Raw genomic sequence first — 23900 nt, 5'->3', positions numbered from 1 at the left:
ATGCGTTTCTTCTCCATTAAGCAGGAAAGAGGAGCTGTGATGACCCCAGATTGCAAGCCAACACTTTACACCATTCTGCACTCTGGTTAACTTTTACTAGGAACATATATTGCTGTTAGTACAACATTAAGAAAAAAAAACCACACCTTTAAAGAAAAATGCATCTGAATCAAATGAATTAAATGTTTTCACAATCTCCAGTGCTAAACAGAGATGGTTTGGAATGAGAACGTGATATCAGATGTTAACCTATTTAAGACTGCTGGACAAGCTGCACATGGAGAAGCAGAATGAGAAAACAAAGTTGCAACAGTAGAAAATCTACAACATATTTTTTTGTTTTACTATTTAGATATTTACACAGAGAAGCAGCACAAAAAGCATTTTTGCAATACTTGTGGACATTTACATCGGTTTATTTATTTGGACCAACAAAATAAACTTGCATAGAAAAGTATCTAAAACAAATTAAACCCACATGTACAACAAAGAATGTAATGGTACAGATCTTGTGGTATTGGAATATAAAAATATAAATCAAGCAAATGATTCATCCTCCAGCCCACATCATACTGTAACAGCCTTTTCATATATATGTATATACTGGATAACCTCTCCAACACTTGATTTATTAAAAACAAAACAATGAACTGTAATATAACTGACAGTCACCCTTACTTCAAAAATGAATAGAAAATTTGAAAAAAGAAAAGAAAGAAAAAAACACTTTAAGAAGATGAAGTTTCAGCAATACTTTGGTCACATCTGAAACAAGCTTTCTAACCTGGAAGAGTGCTGCCCTCTACTGGTACTATTGGTTTAAAGGTGGATTTTAGCTGTTAGTAATGTATCAACAAGGGGGGGAGGTGCAATGGACCCACTTCACATCTGTATCCAGGCGAACTGACTGGGTATTTGTATGATTGTTAATAACACAAAACTGCTTTCTGTCATTCACAAGCAGAAATTAAATAATTTAAAAAATACATTAAAATCGTGCTAAACATTGTCATGATGTTTGTATGCATTGTCTTAAAAAATCTTATAGATATGCCTTTGTATCTACACAGTAATACTCTTAGTCCTTAGTAAATAAGGTTGAGGCCTTTAATACGTCCTTCTGGTTGCATAGTCCAAGACCATGCTGGCAGCTCCAAGTAAAGCAGGTTCTTCTAGTTCTGACGTGACAACTTTGATGCTCTGGGCTGAGAAGAGTGCCCTCTCAGAGATGATGCGCTGCACTGGGGCCTGGTAGAAAGAGGCCAGCACTCCAGACAGAATCACATGGGAGGGGTTGACTATGTGCAGGATGTTGATGATGCCCACACCCAGTGCTGTGGAGGCTGCAAAGGAGGAGGAAGATTTTTTGTGTCAGCAGTAATAACTTCATAAGTGTTATGTTCAAAAACCTCTTTGTGTTCTAACCCTTGTTCAGAACAGCATCAGCTTTGGAGTTCCCCATTCTAGCAGCACTGATGAGGTGCGCAGCAGTGACTGGCTCTGAGAGCTTCATATCCATCCCCTCAACTTTCAGCAGGTCCTCTGAAAAACACACAAGTCAGTATATGAAAGGTCAGATACATAAATTGATGGTGGAGGAGTCTGCTGTTCCTGTCAGGCACTCACCATCATGCAGCCTTTTGGCCTCTCTCTGCAGGGCCAGGCCTGATGCATAGGCTTCAATGCAGCCGTGGCTGCCGCACGAACACTCTGGACCTTCCAATGACACCATGATGTGCCCCAGCTCTGCAGCACAGAAGGTACTGCCATGGACCAGCTCATTGTGATGGATAATCCCTCCTCCAATACCTACACAGATAGATAATATTCATTTCTCCTGACATGTAGTAAAATGAAACAGCCAATCTAATCTACACAAACAATTCAAAACTGCAAGTGTCCCCAGAAACAGTGTCTTCACTTCATGTTGGACGAACTTAAACCTTTCATTCTCACCTGTTCCTGTGATGACAGTGACAAAGTTTTCCACTCCCTTGCCATGGCCGAACTTCCTCTCAGCCAGTGCAGCACAGTTACCGTCGTTGTCTACCCAAACAGGTAATTGCAGTGCATCTGAGATAGGCGTCCGCAGGTCCACAGAACACCACTCCTGGATCAGCTTTGTGGAGTGGAGGACCACACCTTCTTGTGGGTTTACACGCCCACCTGTAGACACTCCTGAGAAGAAGAGTGTATATTTCAAACAGCTTTGAAATGCAAGTTTTAAAATGTGTGTGTGTGTCAGCATTATGATTCATTCATAATGTTTATCAAGAGTATGAGTGTGTTTGTGTTTTCATACCGACACCAAGTATCCTACAGTTAAGGCACACAGCGTCCCGCATGGCATCTGTACACATCTTCAATATAAGATGCATTCTGGCTTCAAAAGTCTTTGGATTTGGCTGAGTGTATTTCTTCAATATTTTGCCCTGAAACAGAAGAGAGTGAATTATTTAATAAGAATGCAAAGCAGAAATTAAAGTCCTATTAATCTATAGATTATTGGTGTCTATAAGTAGTATAGATCCTCTACCCTCCTGGACATCTTCACAGACATTTACAACAAAATGTTCAAAGCAAAGATCATAAACAGAACATCATAATAAAATGATAAGGCGGTCATAAAATGGGAGGGGCTGCTATATAAAAATATTACAGTATATACAGGGTGTCTGCGGTGCAGCTTACCCTCATACAGACAATAGCCACTCTGAGGTTGGTCCCTCCCAGGTCAACAGCCAGAGCACTCTGTGTCTCCAGGATGTGATCAATATCCTGTGAGATGGAGTCTTTCACAGGGGGGAAACAGAAGGTCTTCTGAAGGGGCTCGTCCAGGTCAATGGTACGCAGAAACTTCAGAATACGGGGCACAGCATTGCCGTCACCATAAATCTTAGAGCTAGGTAGAAAAATATGTGTTGTCATGCACAGATCTCCAATGGAAAATGCTTTCCAAAAATGTTCCAGTCCAGTGACCAACGCTTAGGTAGATCATAACTGATTAATAGACTAAAAGTTTAGCAGATCTGACTTGCAGACTTTCTAAAAAGATTGGACACTGAAAAGCACACATGCATGAGGACATGCAGGTCATACCAGGGGTATCTCTTTCCAAACTGCAGCTCCAGAGCGTGGTAGATCTTATTATGAGTGTCAGCATCTCGGACGTGTAGGACGTTCTCACCTGGCAGAGAGAAATGTCAACAACACAGCTGTTAAGATAAACAAACCTAACCTTAAACCTTAAAGGTTTCAAAATACTCTACAATCAGTCAGTACCACCACTACAGCAGGACACCAGGTAATATTGTATTCTGTCTTTTCTACCTGTCTCTCTGCCTGTTTGTCGTGTTCCCAGGTTGATGACAGGCGTGCCAAAGGCCCCGGCCTCTCTTACTCCACAGCTACTGTTTCCGATCATACAGCCAGCGTGGCAGACAAGCTGGATGAACTGCTCAAAGGGAATGTGCTTCACTGCTCGGAAGTTTGGGTGCTGCTCGATGCCCTTCTTTCTCATGACACGTACCATCTCCTTACTTCCTGATGACATGAGAAAGAGAATCGTCAGGTAACAGCAAGAATTCTGCTTTGTTCGAATGAATTTCCTATGCAGAACTAATGTATTTAATATGTGTAACTAACCAGCATCAATGTTGGGGAAGAGGATGAGCGTCCTCTTGTTAAAGGACAGCAGTGCATCCAGCATCAGCCCATAGATCTTAATGGAGTGCTGGATGTCTGTGGTGACTGGGTGCTGCAAGGCCACAATATAATCCCGCTCTTGGACCTTGTCCCCTGCGGCATGAATCAAACGTCAAACATCACACACATACACTGATGTCTTACACTAAATATGTGAGCTGTGTATTCATGCATACCCAGCCAGCTCTTGATGATATCCATGTGGTCATCTCTGTGATGAGGTGACAGCAGCTTATCATATGAAGGACAGCCAGCCAGAAGGATGCGAGAGTGGTCCTCACACATGGCAATGAGGTGCTGCTCTGCCCTGCGTGTGCAGCAGGCGTGGTAATGGGCCAGTTTACTGATGGCATGGCGGATTGAGTCATCAATTGTACCACTAACCTGGAAGAGGAGCAAAAGAGACCGAGTGACAGTTTGTATCATCTTAAAATTGTTGGTCCACACTAGACAATGATTTTTTAATAATTAAAAGGATTTTTTGTAGCCTAATTTCTTCCAATTCAATGTATAACAGTGTGTACATGTACGGTTGTAGAATGACATCAAACATCATGATGAAAATAACAGTGAAGCGTTCTCACCTCTCCTCCCTCCAGGTGGAGTATTCTGATATTCATGAGTGCTGCAGCAGTTGCCAGAGCCAGAGCATCAAAACGATCACCGTGTACGACCAGGATGTCAGGCCGCAGTCTCTGTAGGACATCAGGGAGCTTAACCAGCGCTAGCCCAACACTCTCCACCATGGCTGCCTCATCTTCTCCTCTCACAATAGTGTGGAGCTTTGAACCGATGTCAAAGTCATCCTGTTCGATCATACGGAAAGTGTTCCTGCAGAGCAATACAATAAAAAATGACAGAACAAAACATTAAAGCATGTGAGAAGGGTGTTACTATACTTTATACTGTACATTATTTAAAAAGAAATCTAGTGGATCTTACCCATAGTCATCAATGAGATGTGAACCAAGCACCACAACTTCCAGTTCAAACTCCTCAGGGTGGGATTTGATCCCAAACATGATGGGGGCCAGCTTGGAGTAATCTGCTCTGTTGCATGTCGCCACACACACTCGCAACTTCTTCTTACACTACAACAAATGTCGGACCGACACATGTAGAGAAAGAAAAACAATTACTTCATTTGAATTTAGTATCCACAATACAAAAATGACCCTCTGATCACTAGATTCCTCACTGAGGTCTCAAGAAATGTCGCCACATCAAAACAACCCTACAGTTTAATTAAAGACGAGCTTCTCTTGAGCAATCGTTTCTATTGAGCCACAAAGCCACACCTGATTCTGTTCTTCCATCTTTTCCCTCTCCAGTTTTTCTCTGCTCCTTTGCATTCTCAGGGAGTACAGCTCCTACAAAGCAATGACGAAGAAGAAGGTGAGATCCAGTGGAAAATTTTGAAAATGCATTTACTGTAGGATTTTCCAGTAGAAAACTTTATTTCCTGATGTGGGTGTGGGAAGTTTAAGGTACTGTGTTTGACTGTAATAGCTGTTCATGACTGTTAGATGCATACATGAAAGACGCAACTGCAGAGCATGCCCAGTTGTAGAGCGGCTATTGCAACTATTGTGTTTGTAGTGTAGCCGTAGCAACGCTTGTTGATTTGAAGTGCAGCTATAGCGACAGTTTTTTTTATTATTTCTGATAGCCCGCCGGGACCCGCACGTCATGTTGGTGAGTGGGCATTACTAGTTTTGAAATGTATTGTTACGGTCAAAATGTTAGCCGTTATTAACGAATAAATAATGAATAACGAAAGAGTGGAAACTACCGAGTTGTATCCGCCATGCTTGTTCCGACAACCCGTCCAGATGGGAGACTAACGAGGAGTAAATCTGGACATTTACTTTATTTTATTTTCATTACAGATATCCATTCACAGGTTATACTTACTTGACCCTTCCAAATACTCAGAGGCTGAAGCATGAAAACACAACAAAACTCCACTAAAAACATGTTGTATTTCACACAAACAACACATGCCAACACATTGTTCCAGAGGTGGCAGGCATGCTGTATGACGGTGCTTGGCATGGGAAAACTCACACCTGCTCAAGTGCCTAGGAGGAGGTGGGAGGAGATTACTACTTTTTTATTTATTTATTTGTCTTTTCGTAGATGATAGTTATTGGCTAAGCCAGGCATGGCCAAAATATTCCACTCTTATTTGCAAATAAGCTGTACGTGCATAGATGCTTTAGAACTGGGGAAAAAAAATCATAAGCAAACATTTGACAGCATTTTCAGGTCATTTTTCACAAAGTTTTCAGAATGAGCAACCTCTTGCTGTGTCTGAAATGACTCCATACTCACTGCACAGTGGCCTACATAGTGTAGTATGTAGTTTGCTATTTTGAGAGCTGCCAAAATATGTACTAAGAATCATTAAACTTCATACAGTGCATTCAATGTCGCACAGGAAGCCTCACATAAAATGGTGTAAAAAAGGAGGAGGAGTGTCCTCCTACCCACTACTTAAGACCTATTTTAAGGGCTAAGATGTTTTGTGAGTAGGATTAACTCAGAAAATATCGTAATTCTAAGAATTTTCTCAGAATTTCACCACTAAGGGAAACCCCTTAGTGCTGAGAATCTTTGTGAATACTGCCCCTCATGTGCTTACGTAAAATGTCCAATGTATGAACTTTTAACCTTAACCCTTAGGGGATGACTCTTGTGACTATACCTATGCTTGTGACCTTTCATTAACTGTGTACAGCTCTGTTATGACTTACTTGTGACTGTCAGATAACAAAGGGTATAAGAAGTGAGCTGCTCAGAGAAGACCTTGAGCATTCCTTCAGAGACTTCTCTCTGTGTACATGACTGCTCCTTCTTGCAAGAATAAAAACACTGGAGGGATTAACAGTTGGTTTTCCTAACAGTGATAAATGCCACAACATGTGATTTTTGAAGGATCTGTAGCCCATTCAAAATTCACACGTGCCATAAACCTTAACACATGTAATTTTCAGAATACAAACAGAAGTATGTGTATGTTCTCCAGCAGGGCGAGAAATTAGATCTCAAATTCCAGAACAGATTAAATGCTGAGAATTTACAAACTCTAAAGATCAGATTATTAATGTACTGAGCTGGGTTCACTGACCCCATAAATAAAGATTAAAAAACAGGCTTCTTGCTGTGGCACAACTAGTCAGGTTTATATTCTTGTTCACTCTTTGTATTGCTCATTGCATGTCCTTTGGAAAAACGTTCCCACACACTTTCCAGTGTCTGATTAAAAGAGTCTGTGGATAAAGACCTACAGTCCCTCTAAGAATACATTCATTGTTTTATGCTCCGCTGTTCACGTGAAAAATGCCACAAATGAAAAGAAGAAGGCCAGACAGAGAAATACAGCACCGGGATCACATATTACGTCACACAGCAGGCCAATCCCAGTGGATGTATATCAGATTGTCTCCTATTTTTTTTTAATTTGAGAAAACTATAGGAGAGAAGCTGTCTAATATTTAACCTCTAATAAGCCATGTATTTTGTGCTATATAAGTGAACTTCTCAGTATGACGGCTTTTAATACTGTGGAAATATCCTGGGAGCTTGACCCTCTCGGTCATAGCTGAGCAGTGAACAAAACCATGATGGGATCTTTCAATTTACCTTAGCTGTTAAAGAAAACTGCATTGCAAAGACTGTGTGGGAAAACCTTAAAACTAAGCAATGACAAGACAAAAAACAGCAGCATGCCAAATATCTAATTGAACATGTCAATCCTTGTGATACTGAAAATGAAAAAGCTGTTGTATTATTTGATGTTTATGTAAAAGAAAGTGTGTCACTGTTTGTATAGTCTAATGTAAGCTGTTTTATCTGCTGCTTAAACACAAGATAAAAAGATAAAACACACATTCAACAAACACACAGGGAAACGCGATTTAAGTATATTATTAAATTACCAAAGCTTGTTTTCAATTATTGTGAGGACTACATGACCACACCTTTAACAAAACCAAACCAAAGGATCTTAATCTGTCAACATTAAACCCTGCCCCAAACAACAAACACCTCTATGGGAGAAAGTCCTGAGAATTACCCTGAATTTAATTCAACTCACAGTGACTTCCACTCCAGCATCACAAGACAGCATCAGCGTCGAGCAATATGGGGGCAGGGACGCATGCAGAAAGGAGAAGCAGAGATGACAACGCAACAGAAGCACGTGGAGATATCAAACACACAGAGGAGAGGTAACGACATCAAGAGAAGAAAAAAAACAGAAAACAGAGACGAGAGAGAGGGAGGGAGAGAAAGAGAGAAAAAAAATGCCATCTGACTCACATGAGGGTTTATGCACAAAGACCCCGGATGCTTTTCCATCCCACACCCCTGTGGATTCCTGGTATAAAATCACCCTCTGCTATTTTTCCAATCCTGGGTTTTTCTATTTATCCCATCCGCATACGGCAAAAAAAGGGAGGGCATGCATGAGCCGGCAAACGGCAGAAGGAGAAAGGAAGAGAGGGTGGTAGGATGACATCGACACAGAGCTGGGGGAGGTGCTGTGTAGGACCGGGGTTGGGTTGATTTGGATTAAAGCCCATGATTGGCTGAGCGGACAGAAGAAAGAACATGTGCCATCCTTCTAGACATACAGCGAGGGAGGCTGCCTGGCAGTTCGGATAGTATGTTACACACAACATACTTATGAAAAAAAGAAAATACTAACACTAAAATTTCAGTCAGTTGTGCTTAGATGGCCACAATCATTCATCCCTACATTGTGGGAAGAATGTTTTTTTTTTTTTTTTTTACAAACAATAAAAAATATATTACAGAGAAATATTGGGAGGTTTGAAAATAAATTGTAGATACTGTTAAACATTAAATGGATGGATTATTTAGTGTTTAAAATGACTCTAAACATGGCCTAAACAATACTAAGTTTAAAATTGCAGGTCCCTGGATTGCTTATGTGTTACTTATTGTGAGAGATAGCATTCATAGCCAGCAGCACTGATAAGGCAAGCGGCACATTTGTATGAACTAAACATTAACGTTATTAGTTTTTAGAGGGTTTTTCTTTTTCAACCATGGTTCTCACCCTCATAAGAGGACATCACCAGTGCGACTGTTGTCTTTAGAATTGTTATACACTGCTGATGATTACTCCCACTGAGGCCATGCCATGCAGGATTTAAAGATGCCACATGTCACTAGTAATAAAAGATTTTATCATATACTTTTTATGGACTGAGTTCACACCCAACACTCATTCCAGCTACACCCAATCTCTGTTTACACATGAATACTCCCAACAGCCAACACAAATAAATCTTCACACAGTCACAGTGGAACTCATCTTTCTGCTGCTAAAAGCCTGCAACAGCTGCAAGCCTTTACCCAGTTAGTCAGAATACCCTCTGTCCTGAGTAACTGTAAATTCTCTTTTTGATCAGGCAGTCTGCCACACCTGGTTCACAGTCATATTTATTGGTTCACCAGGACAGTCTGTTTATTCAAGAAGTTCAGGGACCCACGGGACTTTGTTCTCATCAGTTTGTTTAAGGAGTTCAAGGTAAATTTCACAAATGATTCTAGTTCAGAGAAAAACATTGAAAAGAAATAAGTCAAAGATTAAACCTAATGAATCGCCAGTCCTGTTACTGTATAAGATACATCAATTAAAATCCCTAACACCACCTAACCATGAGGACATTCCATGTCTGGAGGGGAATTCTTACTGCTTGACCACAGTAAGTCCTCCTGAACAAAGTGTAGCCTCTGGCCATAGATTCCTTTTGAAAGTCGAGGCTCATTGACAATGCTAGCTTCAATGTGGCTTCCATTAAACTTCTTCAGTCTTTGTCATACTGTTTCACATGTTTTCAGATGCATTTCTCTGTAAATGACTTGCATATGAATGCCAACAATGTAAACATCAGAACAAAAAGTAGCACTCCTGATCCATTATGATAAAATACCATCAGGCTGATCTCATGGAGATTTATATAGAGAAAATGAGACTAGAAACTAAGTAAACATAATCAATAGTTGTAGCAGTAATCCAACGAATTATATTAAGTGAATAATTCTGCTGCTAAATTACTGCAGAACAAAGACAATGACAGTCAGCAGCTGTGGGAATGGCCCCAGCTAGACACACTTAAGGTAAACAATGGGATGGTAGTGTAAATACACTTTGTGACATCCTGGTTCACAAAGGACAGATGTTGTCAGGTCAAACAAAATATGACAGTTGTTTAAATGTAGATTAGAAAGATCAAACATTGATATGAACTGTGCTCACAGCCTGCTTCTTTACAATAAACACAAAATGACTAATGCAATCTTTGCTGTTGTGTTTTTTTTTTAATACACAAATGAGCTTGCCTTGACCCATGAGCATAAATCCACTAATCGTTTACCTCCAAACCCTCTTAAGAACACTTTAGGATGGTTTAGGTGCTGCAACTGAAACAAATGTCATCTCATTAAAGTCACACTGCCATCTAATGCCCTTCAGATGGAAGCAGACATGTCATGGGAATGTCTGCATACTGTTGTAGGTGTGGTTACACATCTTAATGCTAAACAGAGGACATTACATACACCTCTATCCTCCGCAGCTCAAATGACAGAAACACCCTCAGATAACACTGTGCTGGAATGTAAGTGATGTGGACGCAGTGTCACCACATCCGGAAGAATATCGAGAATAAGAAAATCAATCAGAGTAAACCCACTAGAATAACATATGATGATATTAAACCAGAGAATGGCCGACTTCACAATGTCAAATTGGATTCAGGGTATACTTAAAAAACGCCCATATATACATATTGCTGTCATTCAGTCGCTACAATATAAAGTCACTTTAGTTCAGCCAGGTTTGCTAGCTAGAAACAAAACACATCTTACAAAAAATGTATGTGTATCACATTCTTGCACTATTAAGTCGGCAATTTTGATGGATTTATCATACTTACAGATTTGCCTTTAGCTACAAAGTTATGCTAACATAAGCTAACCAGATGATCAGTGAGGAAGTAATACGTCCTTATCTCTGCTCTTGCCAAAATAACAACAACCACACACCGTTTCCGAGCCAGTATTTAGGACACGTCACCCCAAAACATCCTCACAATACGACTAAACGTTGGCCTAAAGTTAGCTACCGTTAGCTGGCGAGAAAGCCCCGAGTCGATAAGTTCGCTTGAAGTTATCTATCGCCCCCCGGCTGTTATTTATGACACTGCTGTAAAATTACGTGTAAATAACACGTACCTTGAATAAGCAGGTCTCGCATTCATCTCATGCTGAAACCACCGATGGTTAGATTCACTTCTTTCTTTTCTGCTTTGGGTTTTTCGTAGTAACCAGCCACCGTTATGGGGACGGGGTATAGGGACACTAGCACGAGGAGAGCGAGCACCGTCAAGACGATTAGAATGAGACCGGATGTGCGCACATTGGACCTTCAGAATAAAAGCGTGTCGTGTGGAAGCGTAATTAGGGACATGCGCACAATAATCAAGAAATCCTTACATTTCCATACAATTACTTTCACTTAAGCCGAACACAATGATTGAGTAGTACGCTTTAAACACATTCGGCTGAATTAGTACAACGGAATGGCAGAAGTTAAAAATTCCCTCATGGCAGGGTTCGACAAGTTTTTATTTTCTTGAGCAGTCGACGGAAGTGCCATTGGTTCATTTTGACTAGCTTTATGCAGCTGCAGTGGTGACGGCTCAGACAGCTACGCCGTGAAACCTGGCAACAAAGCAGCACACAACGTAAGCATGCAGGTATACAGCACTCGGCCACGACATTAAAACCACTGACAGGTAGACAGTAACAGTGCTGGGGAAAAAAAACAACCATATACAAAAAATGATGATGGGAATATAAAATCTGCTAAACCTCATGTTAAATGAATCATGCCTTGCTGTGGAAATAAGGCATCCCCTGGAGGGGGTGCTTAATTTCCCTCACTGTTCTTGTTCAGGGTCACCACAGCAGGGGTAGTCATGTATGTCCTGCTCATGCCCGGGATGTCACATGGCGTTTATTCAGAAAGTTCTCAAATATATGTGTCAGTGTTACTGAAACCAATGACAATTTTCATCACAAAATACTATAAACATACAGTCACCTCCGCATGACGTGTGTTCATTGAGTAATTATGGTGACAGATTGTCTATTGAAGGAGGAGAAAGAAGTATTCTGTTAGCACAGGATCCGCTTTCCAGTTTTACTGGCCTTCATGGGTACTCCCCAAACAAACAGGATTAAAGTACACCTGCAGTATATAATCCAGGCATAGTTGCGGTGAATATGTTGCACTAATTAGACACCTTTAGGCTGCAATATTTATATAGCTGAAGGGAAAAAATTTTACTTCTATGTTCAGCAGGGTTCTGTATAATTAATGAAGTCTGCTACTCCCCAGTGGTGTTGGAAATGAACTGAAGTGTAAGTTTTTGTTTATTTTGTCATTCTATTATAATTCCTCAGACTTATAATCCAAAGACTTTTGTGCTGCAAGTATTTTCATTGTGTTGAGCTCAGTGAGAAGAGGATTTTTATTCACCTTACCTTAAGTTGAGGTGGATGCCTCTCTGCTCCAGTGCATATCACTGGTGCACTGCAGAATGGTGAATATCTGGTTGTACATTTTTTGGCATCTCTCCATGGACTGCATCCTGGTAGACAATAGCACTGGATGTCCTGACACAGATGGAGTGATACAAAGACATAGCTGGTTGTTGTCTGTCCTCGATGATGAGGTTCAGAGGACCTGTCAGACTTGGGGAAGCTTGGAGATTGCTGTATTTTCTTGTTTGATTTGAGGTCCTATCAATAAAGTGCTTTTCAACATTGGAGGTGGACTCATCACATTTCGCCTTTTTAGTGTATTTAAAAAAATGCACTTGTTTTGGTATAATAAGGATATCAAGTATGCATGGACAAACACTTTGAACACCCTGTCACACTGTCACACTAAAATACTAAATGCTGCTGTTGTGGCTAGACGGAACCTTTCCATGTCAGTTTTAAATGATAGCAGAGCAGGGATCCATGCATGCTGCTGCACTATGGTTGCTTTACTTTAAAGATGTCCCATTGTGATATCAGGATGCCTTTAGAGCTTGTTTAGCTGAAGCAGAAGGAAGCAGTTATGTTCAGATCAAATCTAAAACTCACTTAAAAAAAATTCTAGCAGATCTCTTATTCTTTTATATTGCATTTTTATTTCATCTGCACCACTGTGAGGAATAACAATAATTTGTGGGCAGTGGATGGTTAAACTTTTTTTTAATCATGTGAAAGTGATGGTCTCTCTGTCTCCATCTGTGTTTGCTCAACCTGCAACCATATCTGTTGACATTACACATGGTCAGGATCACAATACACTCAACCATCATGTGATTCAAATGACAAAGATTTAGAGAGGAAATTTTTATTTATTTTTTATTTTTATTTTAGATACTGTATTAATCCCCCCCTTTCCGGTTATTGGACAACCCTGCTATCCCACTGCGCCACTGTTGCCCCCTATAAACAGGCATTTGGACTCACTTTACAATATAAACTTCAAGGGTACAAAAATCCAATATTTTTTTGCAGGACAATTAAAATCCTCACAAACCTGTTTGTTACTCTTTCTCCTCCATCATATGTGAAGTTTGTCTCAAATGGGTATACAGTATCTGTGGTTATGTGCAACAGCAGCTTTCTCCAAATATGGCATCACAGGAAGGAACTTTGAAGAAAGGCACATCCAGCTCATGGAGGGACTCCACGGCAATCTATGGAAATAAAAGTAATTAGGACACAGTGTACTTTGCTAGTTATCATTATTGTGTTTTTGTTTACCTTATTTATGTCTGAGGCAGTGAGTCAGTCTTGTCAGGACACATTTCAGGCTGCTCAAATCTAATCCAGAGTTTATAAATGATTAATGTGAAACCAGGATAAACGACAAGTTACAGTATAGCAGCTAAATACAGTTAAAATGTTTCTCATGTGTGGATCATGTGGATTTAACTGATGAATACATTAGGACCACGGGCCAGGTAATCAGTAAATGATTTGGAATTACACTGTTCACTGTATTTACCATTACATCAGCAGATACACCTGACCACATTACATTAATACACTGATGTCATATCCAAGCATGAAACTGTGAATCAACGCTAACATTTTGTTATGGCGGTAATCTTCCTGGTCATCATCACCAACAGGTTGTACAGGTTGCACCTGAATGTAATCAGACTTTCCATGTCAGACTAGTCTCTGTGTGTGTGTGTAATGAAAACAAAGAGCCTTCTCTGTCATTGTTTTCTAGAAGCTGTACTCCCTGAGAATGCAAAGGAGAAGAGAAAAACTGGAGAGGGAAAAGATGGAAGAACAGAATCAGGTGTGGCTTTGTGGCTCAATAGAAACGATTGCTCAAGAGAAGCTCATCTTTAATTAAACTGTAGGGTTGTTTTGATGTGGCGACATTTCTTGAGACCTCAGTGAGGAATCTAGTGGTCAGAGGGTCAGTTTTGTATTGTGGATACTAAATTCAAATGAAGTAATTGTTTTTCTTTCTCTACATGTGTCGGTCTGACATTTGTTGTAGTGTAAGAAGAAGTTGCGAGTGTGTGTGGCGACATGCAACAGAGCAGATTACTCCAAGCTGGCCCCCATCATGTTTGGGATCAAATCCCACCCTGAGGAGTTTGAACTGGAAGTTGTGGTGCTTGGTTCACATCTCATTGATGACTATGGGTAAGATCCACTAGATTTCTTTTTAAATAATGTACAGTATAAAGTATAGTAACACCCTTCTCACATGCTTTAATGTTTTGTTCTGTCATTTTTTAATGTATTGCTCTGCAGGAACACTTTCCGTATGATCGAACAGGATGACTTTGACATCGGTTCAAAGCTCCACACTATTGTGAGAGGAGAAGATGAGGCAGCCATGGTGGAGAGTGTTGGACTAGCGCTGGTTAAGCTCCCTGATGTCCTACAGAGACTGCGGCCTGACATCCTGGTCGTACACGGTGATCGCTTTGATGCTCTGGCTCTGGCAACTGCTGCAGCACTCATGAATATCAGAATACTCCACCTGGAGGGAGGAGAGGTGAGAACGCTTCACTGTTATTTTCATCATGATGTTTGATGTCATTCTACAACTGTACATGTACACACTGTTATACATTGAATTGGAAGAAATTAGGCTACAAAAAATCCTTTTAATTATTAAAAAATCATTGTCTAGTGTGGACCAACAATTTTATGATGTTACAAACTGTCACTCGGTCTCTTTCGCTCCTCTTCCAGGTTAGTGGTGCAATTGATGACTCAATCCGCCATGCCATCAGTAAACTGGCCCATTACCACGCCTGCTGCACACGCAGGGCAGAGCAGCACCTCATTGCCATGTGTGAGGACCACTCTCGCATCCTTCTGGCTGGCTGTCCTTCATATGATAAGCTGCTGTCACCTCATCACAGAGATGACCACATGGATATCATCAAGAGCTGGCTGGGTATGCATGAATACACAGCTCACATATTTAGTGTAAGACATCAGTGTATGTGTGTGATGTTTGACGTTTGATTCATGCCGCAGGGGACAAGGTCCAAGAGCGGGATTATATTGTGGCCTTGCAGCACCCAGTCACCACAGACATCCAGCACTCCATTAAGATCTATGGGCTGATGCTGGATGCACTGCTGTCCTTTAACAAGAGGACGCTCATCCTCTTCCCCAACATTGATGCTGGTTAGTTACACATATTAAATACATTAGTTCTGCATAGGCAATTAATTCGAACAAAGCAGAATTCTTGCTGTTACCTGACGATTCTCTTTCTCATGTCATCAGGAAGTAAGGAGATGGTACGTGTCATGAGAAAGAAGGGCATCGAGCAGCACCCAAACTTCCGAGCAGTGAAGCACATTCCCTTTGAGCAGTTCATCCAGCTTGTCTGCCACGCTGGCTGTATGATCGGAAACAGTAGCTGTGGAGTAAGAGAGGCCGGGGCCTTTGGCACGCCTGTCATCAACCTGGGAACACGACAAACAGGCAGAGAGACAGGTAGAAAAGACAGAATACAATATTACCTGGTGTCCTGCTGTAGTGGTGGTACTGACTGATTGTAGAGTATTTTGAAACCTTTAGGGTCTTAGGTTTGTTTAACTTAACGGCTGTGTTGTTGACATTTCTCTCTGCCAGGTGAGAACGTCCTACACGTCCGAGATGCTGACACTCATAATAAGATCTACCACGCTCTGGAGCTGCAGTTTGGAAAGAGATACCCCTGGTATGACCTGCATGTCTTCCATGTGCATGTGCAACACTGTCCACCAGCATAACAAAATTCTCACTTATCACTCACTCATAATCAAATACAGTTACAACATAATTTTAATCAATGATAGGATTTCAAAGGTTACCTCAGAAACAGGAGTGAATTTATATTTTGATAATTCCCAGTTGTACTCAGGCAGGAGCATTTGTGAAATGCATTTTTAAAAAGATCTGTGCAATATATATTGTGTATACATATATTTTTGTGATTCTTAACAGTGCTACAATTTATGGTGACGGCAACTCTGTGCCCCGTATTCTGAAGTTTCTGCGTACCATTGACCTGGACGAGCCCCGTCAGAAGACCTTCTGTTTCCCCCCTGTGAAAGACTCCATCTCACAGGATATTGATCTCATTCTGGAGACACAGAGTGCTCTGGCTGTTGACCTGGGAGGGACCAACCTCAGAGTGGCTATTGTCTGTATGAGGGTGAGCTGCACAGACACCCTATATATACTGTAATATTTTCATACAGCAGCCCCTCCCATTTTATGACCGCCTTATCATTTTATTATGATGTTCTGTTTATGATCTTTGCTTTGAACATTTTGTTGTAAATGCCTGTAAAGATGTCCAGGAGGGTAGAGGATCTATACTACTTATAGACACCAATAATCTATAGATTAATAGGACTTTAATTTCTGCTTTGCATTCTTATTAAATAATTCACTCTCTTCTGTTTCAGGGCAAAATAATGAAGAAATACACTCAGCCAAATCCAAAGACTTTTGAAGCCAGAATGCATCTTATATTGAAGATGTGTACAGATGCCATGCGGGACGCTGTGTGCCTTAACTGTAGGATACTTGGTGTCGGTATGAAAACACAAACACACTCATACTCTTGATAAACATTATGAATGAATCATAATGCTGACACACACACACATTTTAACAAACATTTCAAAGCTGTTTGAAATATACACAGTATATATACTCTTCTTCTCAGGAGTGTCTACAGGTGGGCGTGTAAACCCACAAGAAGGTGTGGTCCTCCACTCCACAAAGCTGATCCAGGAGTGGTGTTCTGTGGACCTGCGGACGCCTATCTCAGATGCACTACAATTACCTGTTTGGGTAGACAACGACGGTAACTGTGCTGCACTGGCTGAGAGGAAGTTCGGCCATGGCAAGGGAGTGGAAAACTTTGTCACTGTCATCACAGGAACAGGTGAGAATGAAAGGTTTAAGTTCGTCCAACATGAAGTGAAGACACTGTTTCTGGGGATACAAGCTGTTTTGAATTGTTTGTGTAGATTAGATTGGCTGTTTCATTTTACTACATGTCAGGAGAAATGAATATTATCTATCTGTGTAGGTATTGGAGGAGGGATTATCCATCACAATGAGCTGGTCCATGGCAGTACCTTCTGTGCTGCAGAGCTGGGGCATATCATGGTGTCATTGGAAGGCCCAGAGTGTTCGTGCGGCAGCCACGGCTGCATTGAAGCCTATGCATCAGGCCTGGCCCTGCAGAGAGAGGCCAAAAGGCTGCATGATGGTGCCTGACAGGAACAGTAGACTACTCCACCTTCAATTTATGTATCTGACCTTTCATATACTGACTTGTGTGTTTTTCAGAGGACCTGCTGAAAGTTGAGGGGATGGATATGAAGCTCTCAGAGCCAGTCACTGCTGCGCACCTCATCAGTGCTGCTAGAATGGGGAACTCCAAAGCTGATGCTGTTCTGAACAAGGGTTAGAACACAAAGAGGTTTTTGAACATAACACTTATGAAGTTATTACTGCTGACACAAAAAATCTTCCTCCTCCTTTGCAGCCTCCACAGCACTGGGTGTGGGCATCATCAACATCCTGCACATAGTCAACCCCTCCCATGTGATTCTGTCTGGAGTGCTGGCCTCCTTCTACCAGGCCCCAGTGCAGCGCATCATCTCTGAGGGAGCACTCCTGACAGGTGAAAGCATTAAAATAGTCACATCAGACCTAGAGGAGCCTGCTTTACTTGGAGCTGCCAGCATGGTCTTAGACTATGCAACCAGAAGGACATATTAAAGGACTTTATTTGTTTAGGAATAAGAGCACCACTCTAATAGATACAAAAGTCCTTTGGAAGCACGCAGGTGAGCAAAGCCCGTATAAAAAACAAGGGCTGTGTGGTCACCTGAAGGGTGCCTGAATTATTACATTTTCTACTAATATTTTCAAAATGCATATATATATATATATATGCATTTTGAAAATATTACTCAAACTATTATCATCAAAATGATGACGTTCATGGATTCCATCACAGTTGCACCAAAATTGTGCAAACCTGCAGGCAGCTTCAGGATGTTGTGGTGATGCAATAGTACATGGAACTAGTTATTCAAGTCCAGGTTGATGATGAACTCCAGTTGTAAAATATCATAACAATGACAGATTGTCAGTGCTGTATTTGGTATGTGGGACTGAACCCAGTTAAACAAATGGTGGGAACATCCTGGTTCACAAAGAACACAAACACTGTCACGTCAAACTAAATATGGGAGTTGTTGAAATGTAAAAGAGCAAACAATGCATTGGACTGTGAACTGTACATCCATCCTGCCTTTTCAGTTCTTATTAAAATACATACAAAAATAAATGAATATTGTTTTTTTTTATTTTTAGTGTATAATTAGGCTTACACAGAATGGCAAGAAAATGGACCATGAAACATTCATGCCAACTTTGCAGAGGTAACATTATTTAAATGAATCTATGAATCTGTTCAGGACAGATTCTGATTTGATAAACATCGTATAAAACTGCTACTGACTTGACCTTCAAGAAGAGCTTTACAAATTCTTCTTCTGGCCCGTGACCCTGCTGTCTGCAACAGCATCATTTTTTTTTTCCACAGCAGCAGCGGAGCATGGCAGAAATAGACGTGCAACATTTTGTCTCAGATGCAGCCCCATAACAGTCACTGCTATTTTATAACTGTGCTGCATTGCAGGGCTATTCCCCCGACACGCACACATAAAACCAGGGCTGGGGTTGCATAAGAAGTGACAGCATCACGGTGGTTTGAAGGCACCCTGAGAGGGAACTGGGTGGAGGAGGCCAGGGTGGGATAAGGAGAAAAAAAAGTTAGGGAACAACGGAAAATGTTTTTAGGAGGATTAGGATGAAGTCACTGAAAGAGCAGACAGAAAGGTGCTGACAGACTGACAGCTGGATGTGTGTGTGTGTGTGTGTGTGTGTGTGTGGAAACAGGAAAGGGGAAAAGAGGGGGTTAGCACAGAGAAGGAGAGGGTGTTTGTACGAGTGTGTGACGCAGTAGGACGTGCACAGAAATACTTTTACTTTAACTCCCTCTCCTCTGCTCCCTCCTCCCAGTCAGCCCTGTGATTTCACAAAACCCACACTTTATTATATGAGTGTGTGTCTGTGTCCGTGTGTTAGTGTGTGTTAGCTTTTAGTCTGAGAAACAGTACTTAGTGTCTTGAGTTTTTTATCTTGTTTTGCTGTCTCTTTTTTCCCTTCTAATTTAAGTTTTATGTTGCTTTCATAAAAACTAACTATCATTGTTGTCACTGTCTGGCACTTTTTGGCACTTTTTTTGGTTTAAGTGTTTTCGTTTCCTTTATTTGCTTAAGTCCAGTTTTCAATGATATGAAGCCCAAACACTGAAGGAATCAATGAAGCAACCGAACCATTCCTGATACAAGAAAACAGTCAAAGAAGTGCACTCGTAGTGATTTACTAGTGAAGACTGAAGTCAGTGAGTTGAAAAGCTTCACAAATGACACCTGTCCTTATTTTTTTTAACAAACTCACCACCAAGTTACATCTTTCACCACCACCTTAGCTGCCCATATTATACAATGTTGAACAATGAGCTCAGAAGAACAAAGGCAGGAGAAAACACAGGTTGTGACATAACAAATCACACACAAAGCTTGTGACTGTGTCACACATGGATTTGCATTTTTGCAGAAGCAGGATTATAACTACAAATCAGGCCATGTCTTGTAAGTTCTCTCTCTCTCTCACACACACACACACACACACACACACACACACACACACACACACACACACACACACACACACACACACACACACACACACACACACACACACACACACACACACACAGAATCACAGCAGGTGTTTGAGATAACAATGAATGGAAGAGCAGAGGATTTCCTCTGAACAACTAAGAAACAATAGACACACAGACACATTCGGATGCACACATTATCAGCTTCACATTATTTAGCTTCTTTTAATCAATACTTCCTGTTGCACAAGGAGGAGGGGAAAGGGTAGACTTCCTGAAAGGACCTGTCAATACAGGGTACCACTGATTATCACAGGGTCAGCTCATTTTACTCTCAGTCATTCAAGCCATGATATATCTGAGAGTTTAAAATTGACTCATAGCATAGTAGCATCATTTTTTTCCCTCTTCCTCAGCATCTTGTTCACTCAGATAAACATCAGGAGGTGCAGCCATTGGCTGACTTTCAGCAGTGCCACTGTAGATGACGTAGTTATCATGCAGCCGAGACAGAGTAAACATCCTGCCTGTGATATGTTGCTATTTATGATTGGTTTTGGATGATTCTACTTAAATAATATAGGACAAAAAAAGAAACTCTAAAGTGTCCCAACTCCACATTCAGCTGCAGAGCTTGTTTAGGTTCATCTATCAGATTATACATGTCAACAGAAACAAACATATTCTAAGCCTTATGTTTGTTGAAGTATGATTTACAACTCAGTCATCCTTGGGAATTCCCTCTGCCCCCTGTGACTAAACCACTTCAGCAGAAATCTAATCACATGCCATGCTCCTTATTGCCCACAAGGGGGCAGCAGTGTGGCCAGAGTTCTGCTCTCATTGCCATCATCATGACTGCAATGCAAGCCAAGGTTTCTTTCAAGGGCACACATCATATCTGCAAAGTCACATGTAAAGCAGGGAGAGGCTGTATGGGCATTTTTTGGCTGGAGCAAACAGAGCATGAAAAGGGGGGAGACAATGCTGGCACCCTGTCTAGACACTCACTCATTGAATATCTTTAACAGTAACACAGCTTGCTCACATTTAAGTGGGAACCTTGCACAAATACATGAAATCACAGTACAGGGTAGAAGAAGAAGGGTATTTAGCAACATGCTGGTGTGGAAGAAGAGAGAAACCACATATGTGCAATGGCTGCCTTCTATTCTTAAATAAATATGGTGCTATTCTCACTGTGTTATTTCTAATAAAGAATATGTGCTGATTTAATTAAAAGAATAAAAAAGAATACATCATTAAAAAAAAAGTAGAAACAGCATATAAATTGAATGGGCAGGCTAGCCATCATAACTCTCCCACAGCCGTACCTTTGTATAGTCATTAAATATGCATGGCTTCTCTGAGTGTACATATAATGTATTCACAGATCTCCACTGCACTGGAAAGCTCGCCATCAGCAGTTTGTGTGTGTGTGTGTGTTTCCAGTACAAGACAGAAAACATAATCAATACACACAGATTAATGCAAGATGGTAGGACCCCCCCCCCCTCCAGCCAAAAAAACATTTCTACTATAAATGTGCAACTGTACAGTTTGAATTGTCAGAGAAAGATGGTGTAATTTACCTCTTTGTTACTTTGAAAATCAATTGAAAAATAATCTTCTTTTTAAGAAGTAAACCGCTTTTTTCTGTTTACTAAGATTTACAGAGATGTTAGTGAGGCTTCCATACAGTTGATTAAAGAAAGGTTTTGGCCTAAGGTGACCGGCGTCTATTTTAGAAAACCTTTTTTTCTCAACATAGTCTGTGCAGATCCATTTTTTACCCTCCACAGCAGCAATGATGTTATTTTCACTGAAGGCTAACAGAGTCCAAGGGTGAGCAGGACAGGTGATGGACAGAAGTTCAGATCCACATTCCTGGATGGCAGCCATCACCACTGTGGGCTAAAAATCCTGACTCCTCTTCTAAACAACCCATGCTGAAGGTTCCTTATTTTCTTCCAGAGATCAGCATGGTAGGCCTCTGTAATGGTGTGACTATATTCACAGCACCACCAACACCCTTCACATTCCAGACAACTGTCACCGATTTAACTTTATGGGGAACTGCTGGAGACTCTGGGTTGATTGTTTCTTCATCTCTGCTTGAGTCCAATAATCCATGGCTCAAAGTGGCTGGACACATCTCTCAAGATTTGCCCCTAAAATGGCAGATTGTCCATTAATATGTGTTGAATCTGCTTCTCAATAAGCCAAAGACCCTTCAGGAGCTTAGTATTTAGGAGTTATGTGGTTCAGTCCTAATAAATGATTACACCATTTATGTGTTGGTGGAGTCAGAGGTCATCAGGTTCTTTCTGCTACGAATTCAGCAGCTCACTTCTTCAACAGTCTCATCTCATTATGTAAAATATTCCTTCTGTTTCATCCACTCTGTCTCACTCTCTCTCTCTCTCTCTCTTTCTCTCTGAACACTGTCCCTTTGCTCGTCACAGCTCCGGTGCATCCATGGAGTGTGGCGATTGGCTCGTCTCTTTGTTCCTGCCTCGACTGCAGAGCCAATCCAGGAGAGTCCCAGGATTTTTAAAGATGAAGCCGGCGGACCTTCAGTAGCGGCTGAGCGTTTGTGCGGTCCGTCCTTTTGTCAGTCCGGTTGCTGGTTGTTCCTAGAGTGTGGTTGATAGTGAACTATTTTAAAGGTCTTTGTGAAGAGTCTGGCATGTTTGGTTGCCTGTTTTGTAAAGCTACTGCAGGCAGTTGTAAGTTGATTGTTAGGGTTTGTTTGTTTGACCCTGTCTGCTTTTGTAAGGTCTTATGCAGGCAGTTTGTCTGCTGAGCATTTCAGTCTTTCATTCTTTAATTTTCTGTTTGGTTTTCCTTTTGTTTTATTCCCTTTTTGCGCTGGTGTTTTTTTCGGCCCAGCAGATTTCCCTTTGTGTATCTAACTATCTAAGCCTGCCTGCCCAATAATTGTTCCTTTTATTTTAATTTATTTTCATTGATCATTCATTCATTCATCATTCATCATTTAGATTGAACTCTAAATAAATAACTCACTCACCAAATTCCATCTGGTTTGTGTCACTTCCCTTTTCCCTAGCCGAGTCAGGTCGTAACACCACAAGAAGAAGCACCCACTACTGGTGATGATGCCACCATTTTCTCCTTTGTGTGCCCTTGAGACAGAGGACAAATTCATGAAGACAAATGAGAAGGTTTAGCTTCCCATAGGCATAGTTAGGTTTGACATATATACTGTACACAGAAAATAACAGATCATTCTGTTTAAATCTGAAAATAGTAGCTGTCAGAATAAGAACTTTCAACATGTGAAGAGTTGTTGCAGTATTACTCCTATGGCATTGGACACAGGATAAATACATAACACACATAAACACACACAGAGAGAGAGAGAGAGAGAGAGAGAGAGAGAGACACATGGACACGCCCATTCTCATTGGATATCAGCCATGGGGTGGATACTGCAAAACTGCTTGGTCAGCGCAATTTCTATCACCGAAGGGAGAGATGGAGTGTATGTGTGTGTGCATGTGTGTGTGTGTGTGTGTGTTTGTATGTGTGTGAAGGAGAGAGAGATTTGCTTGACCGAGCAAGATGACAGTAGCTCATAAAACTACTAACTATGGGGTATTGAACATTGCACTAAGGGTTACTTTAATCAGTGCCATGACACACACACTCACACAAACACACAGACACACAACCACCCATTTATGTATTGCTGATGCAGTTGCCTGGTGGCCCTGGATCTATATGGGCTATTGATGGCATGGAGGCAGATGGATATGGATGGATATGGAGTCCATCACACTGTGCAGCCATGAATAACACTTTGCAGCACTGCGTGTAGGAA

The 23900-nt window shown here is 41.1% G+C and overlaps 2 protein-coding genes across 5 annotated transcripts; one reads left to right on the top strand and one right to left on the bottom strand.

Annotated features, from left to right (window-relative positions):
• Positions 1-400: 400 nt before the first annotated feature.
• Positions 401-11118, bottom strand: gne (glucosamine (UDP-N-acetyl)-2-epimerase/N-acetylmannosamine kinase). 4 transcript variants are annotated; one of them, XM_028421820.1, is made up of 14 exons: positions 10975-11118; positions 5004-5075; positions 4648-4796; positions 4290-4536; positions 3882-4089; positions 3646-3798; positions 3331-3543; positions 3100-3187; positions 2692-2902; positions 2303-2432; positions 1957-2178; positions 1627-1809; positions 1426-1542; positions 401-1343 (listed from the first exon to the last, which is right to left on the bottom strand). In XM_028421820.1, exons 2-14 carry the CDS (start codon positions 5055-5057, stop codon positions 1108-1110), a joined length of 2211 nt encoding a protein of 736 aa, XP_028277621.1. In that variant the 5' UTR covers positions 5058-5075; positions 10975-11118; the 3' UTR covers positions 401-1107. The 4 variants fall into 4 exon arrangements, with proteins under 4 accessions (XP_028277621.1, XP_028277796.1, XP_028277705.1 ...); XM_028421995.1 differs by lacking the exon at positions 10975-11118 and adding an exon at positions 10786-10841; XM_028421904.1 differs by lacking the exon at positions 10975-11118 and adding an exon at positions 10677-10826.
• Positions 11119-12046: 928 nt separating this feature from the next.
• Positions 12047-18093, top strand: LOC114446441 (bifunctional UDP-N-acetylglucosamine 2-epimerase/N-acetylmannosamine kinase-like). The gene is made up of 14 exons (XM_028422116.1): positions 12047-12165; positions 14045-14116; positions 14324-14472; positions 14584-14830; positions 15031-15238; positions 15322-15474; positions 15577-15789; positions 15928-16015; positions 16282-16492; positions 16749-16878; positions 17012-17233; positions 17381-17563; positions 17644-17760; positions 17843-18093. The coding sequence occupies exons 2-14, from the start codon at positions 14063-14065 to the stop codon at positions 18076-18078; spliced, it is 2211 nt and encodes a 736-aa protein (XP_028277917.1). The 5' UTR covers positions 12047-12165; positions 14045-14062; the 3' UTR covers positions 18079-18093.
• Positions 18094-23900: the final 5807 nt, after the last annotated feature.

The sequence above is a fragment of the Parambassis ranga genome, chromosome 1 (genome assembly GCF_900634625.1).
Source record: "Parambassis ranga chromosome 1, fParRan2.1, whole genome shotgun sequence".
Lineage (NCBI taxonomy): Eukaryota > Metazoa > Chordata > Actinopteri > Ambassidae > Parambassis > Parambassis ranga.
The sequence above is the reverse complement of the archived record's forward strand: the minus strand, read 5'-3'. Positions and strand labels throughout refer to the sequence as shown.

Bases quoted from the DNA above. Each gene is read 5' to 3' on its own strand.
- gne (XM_028421747.1), bottom strand. From the start codon at position 8,067: ATGGAAAAGCATCCGGGGTCTTTGTGCATAAACCCTCAT. The intron at 4,090-4,289 runs GTGAGAACGCTT...CTCCTCTTCCAG, and splicing joins TCCACCTGGAGGGAGGAGAG to GTTAGTGGTACAATTGATGA. The intron at 3,544-3,645 runs GTTAGTTACACA...TCATGTCATCAG, and splicing joins CTTCCCCAACATTGATGCTG to GAAGTAAGGAGATGGTACGT.
- LOC114446441 (XM_028422116.1), top strand. From the start codon at position 14,063: ATGCAAAGGAGAAGAGAAAAACTGGAGAGGGAAAAGATGGAAGAACAG. The intron at 15,790-15,927 runs GTAGAAAAGACA...TCTCTCTGCCAG, and splicing joins ACAAACAGGCAGAGAGACAG to GTGAGAACGTCCTACACGTC. The intron at 16,493-16,748 runs GTGAGCTGCACA...CTTCTGTTTCAG, and splicing joins TGGCTATTGTCTGTATGAGG to GGCAAAATAATGAAGAAATA.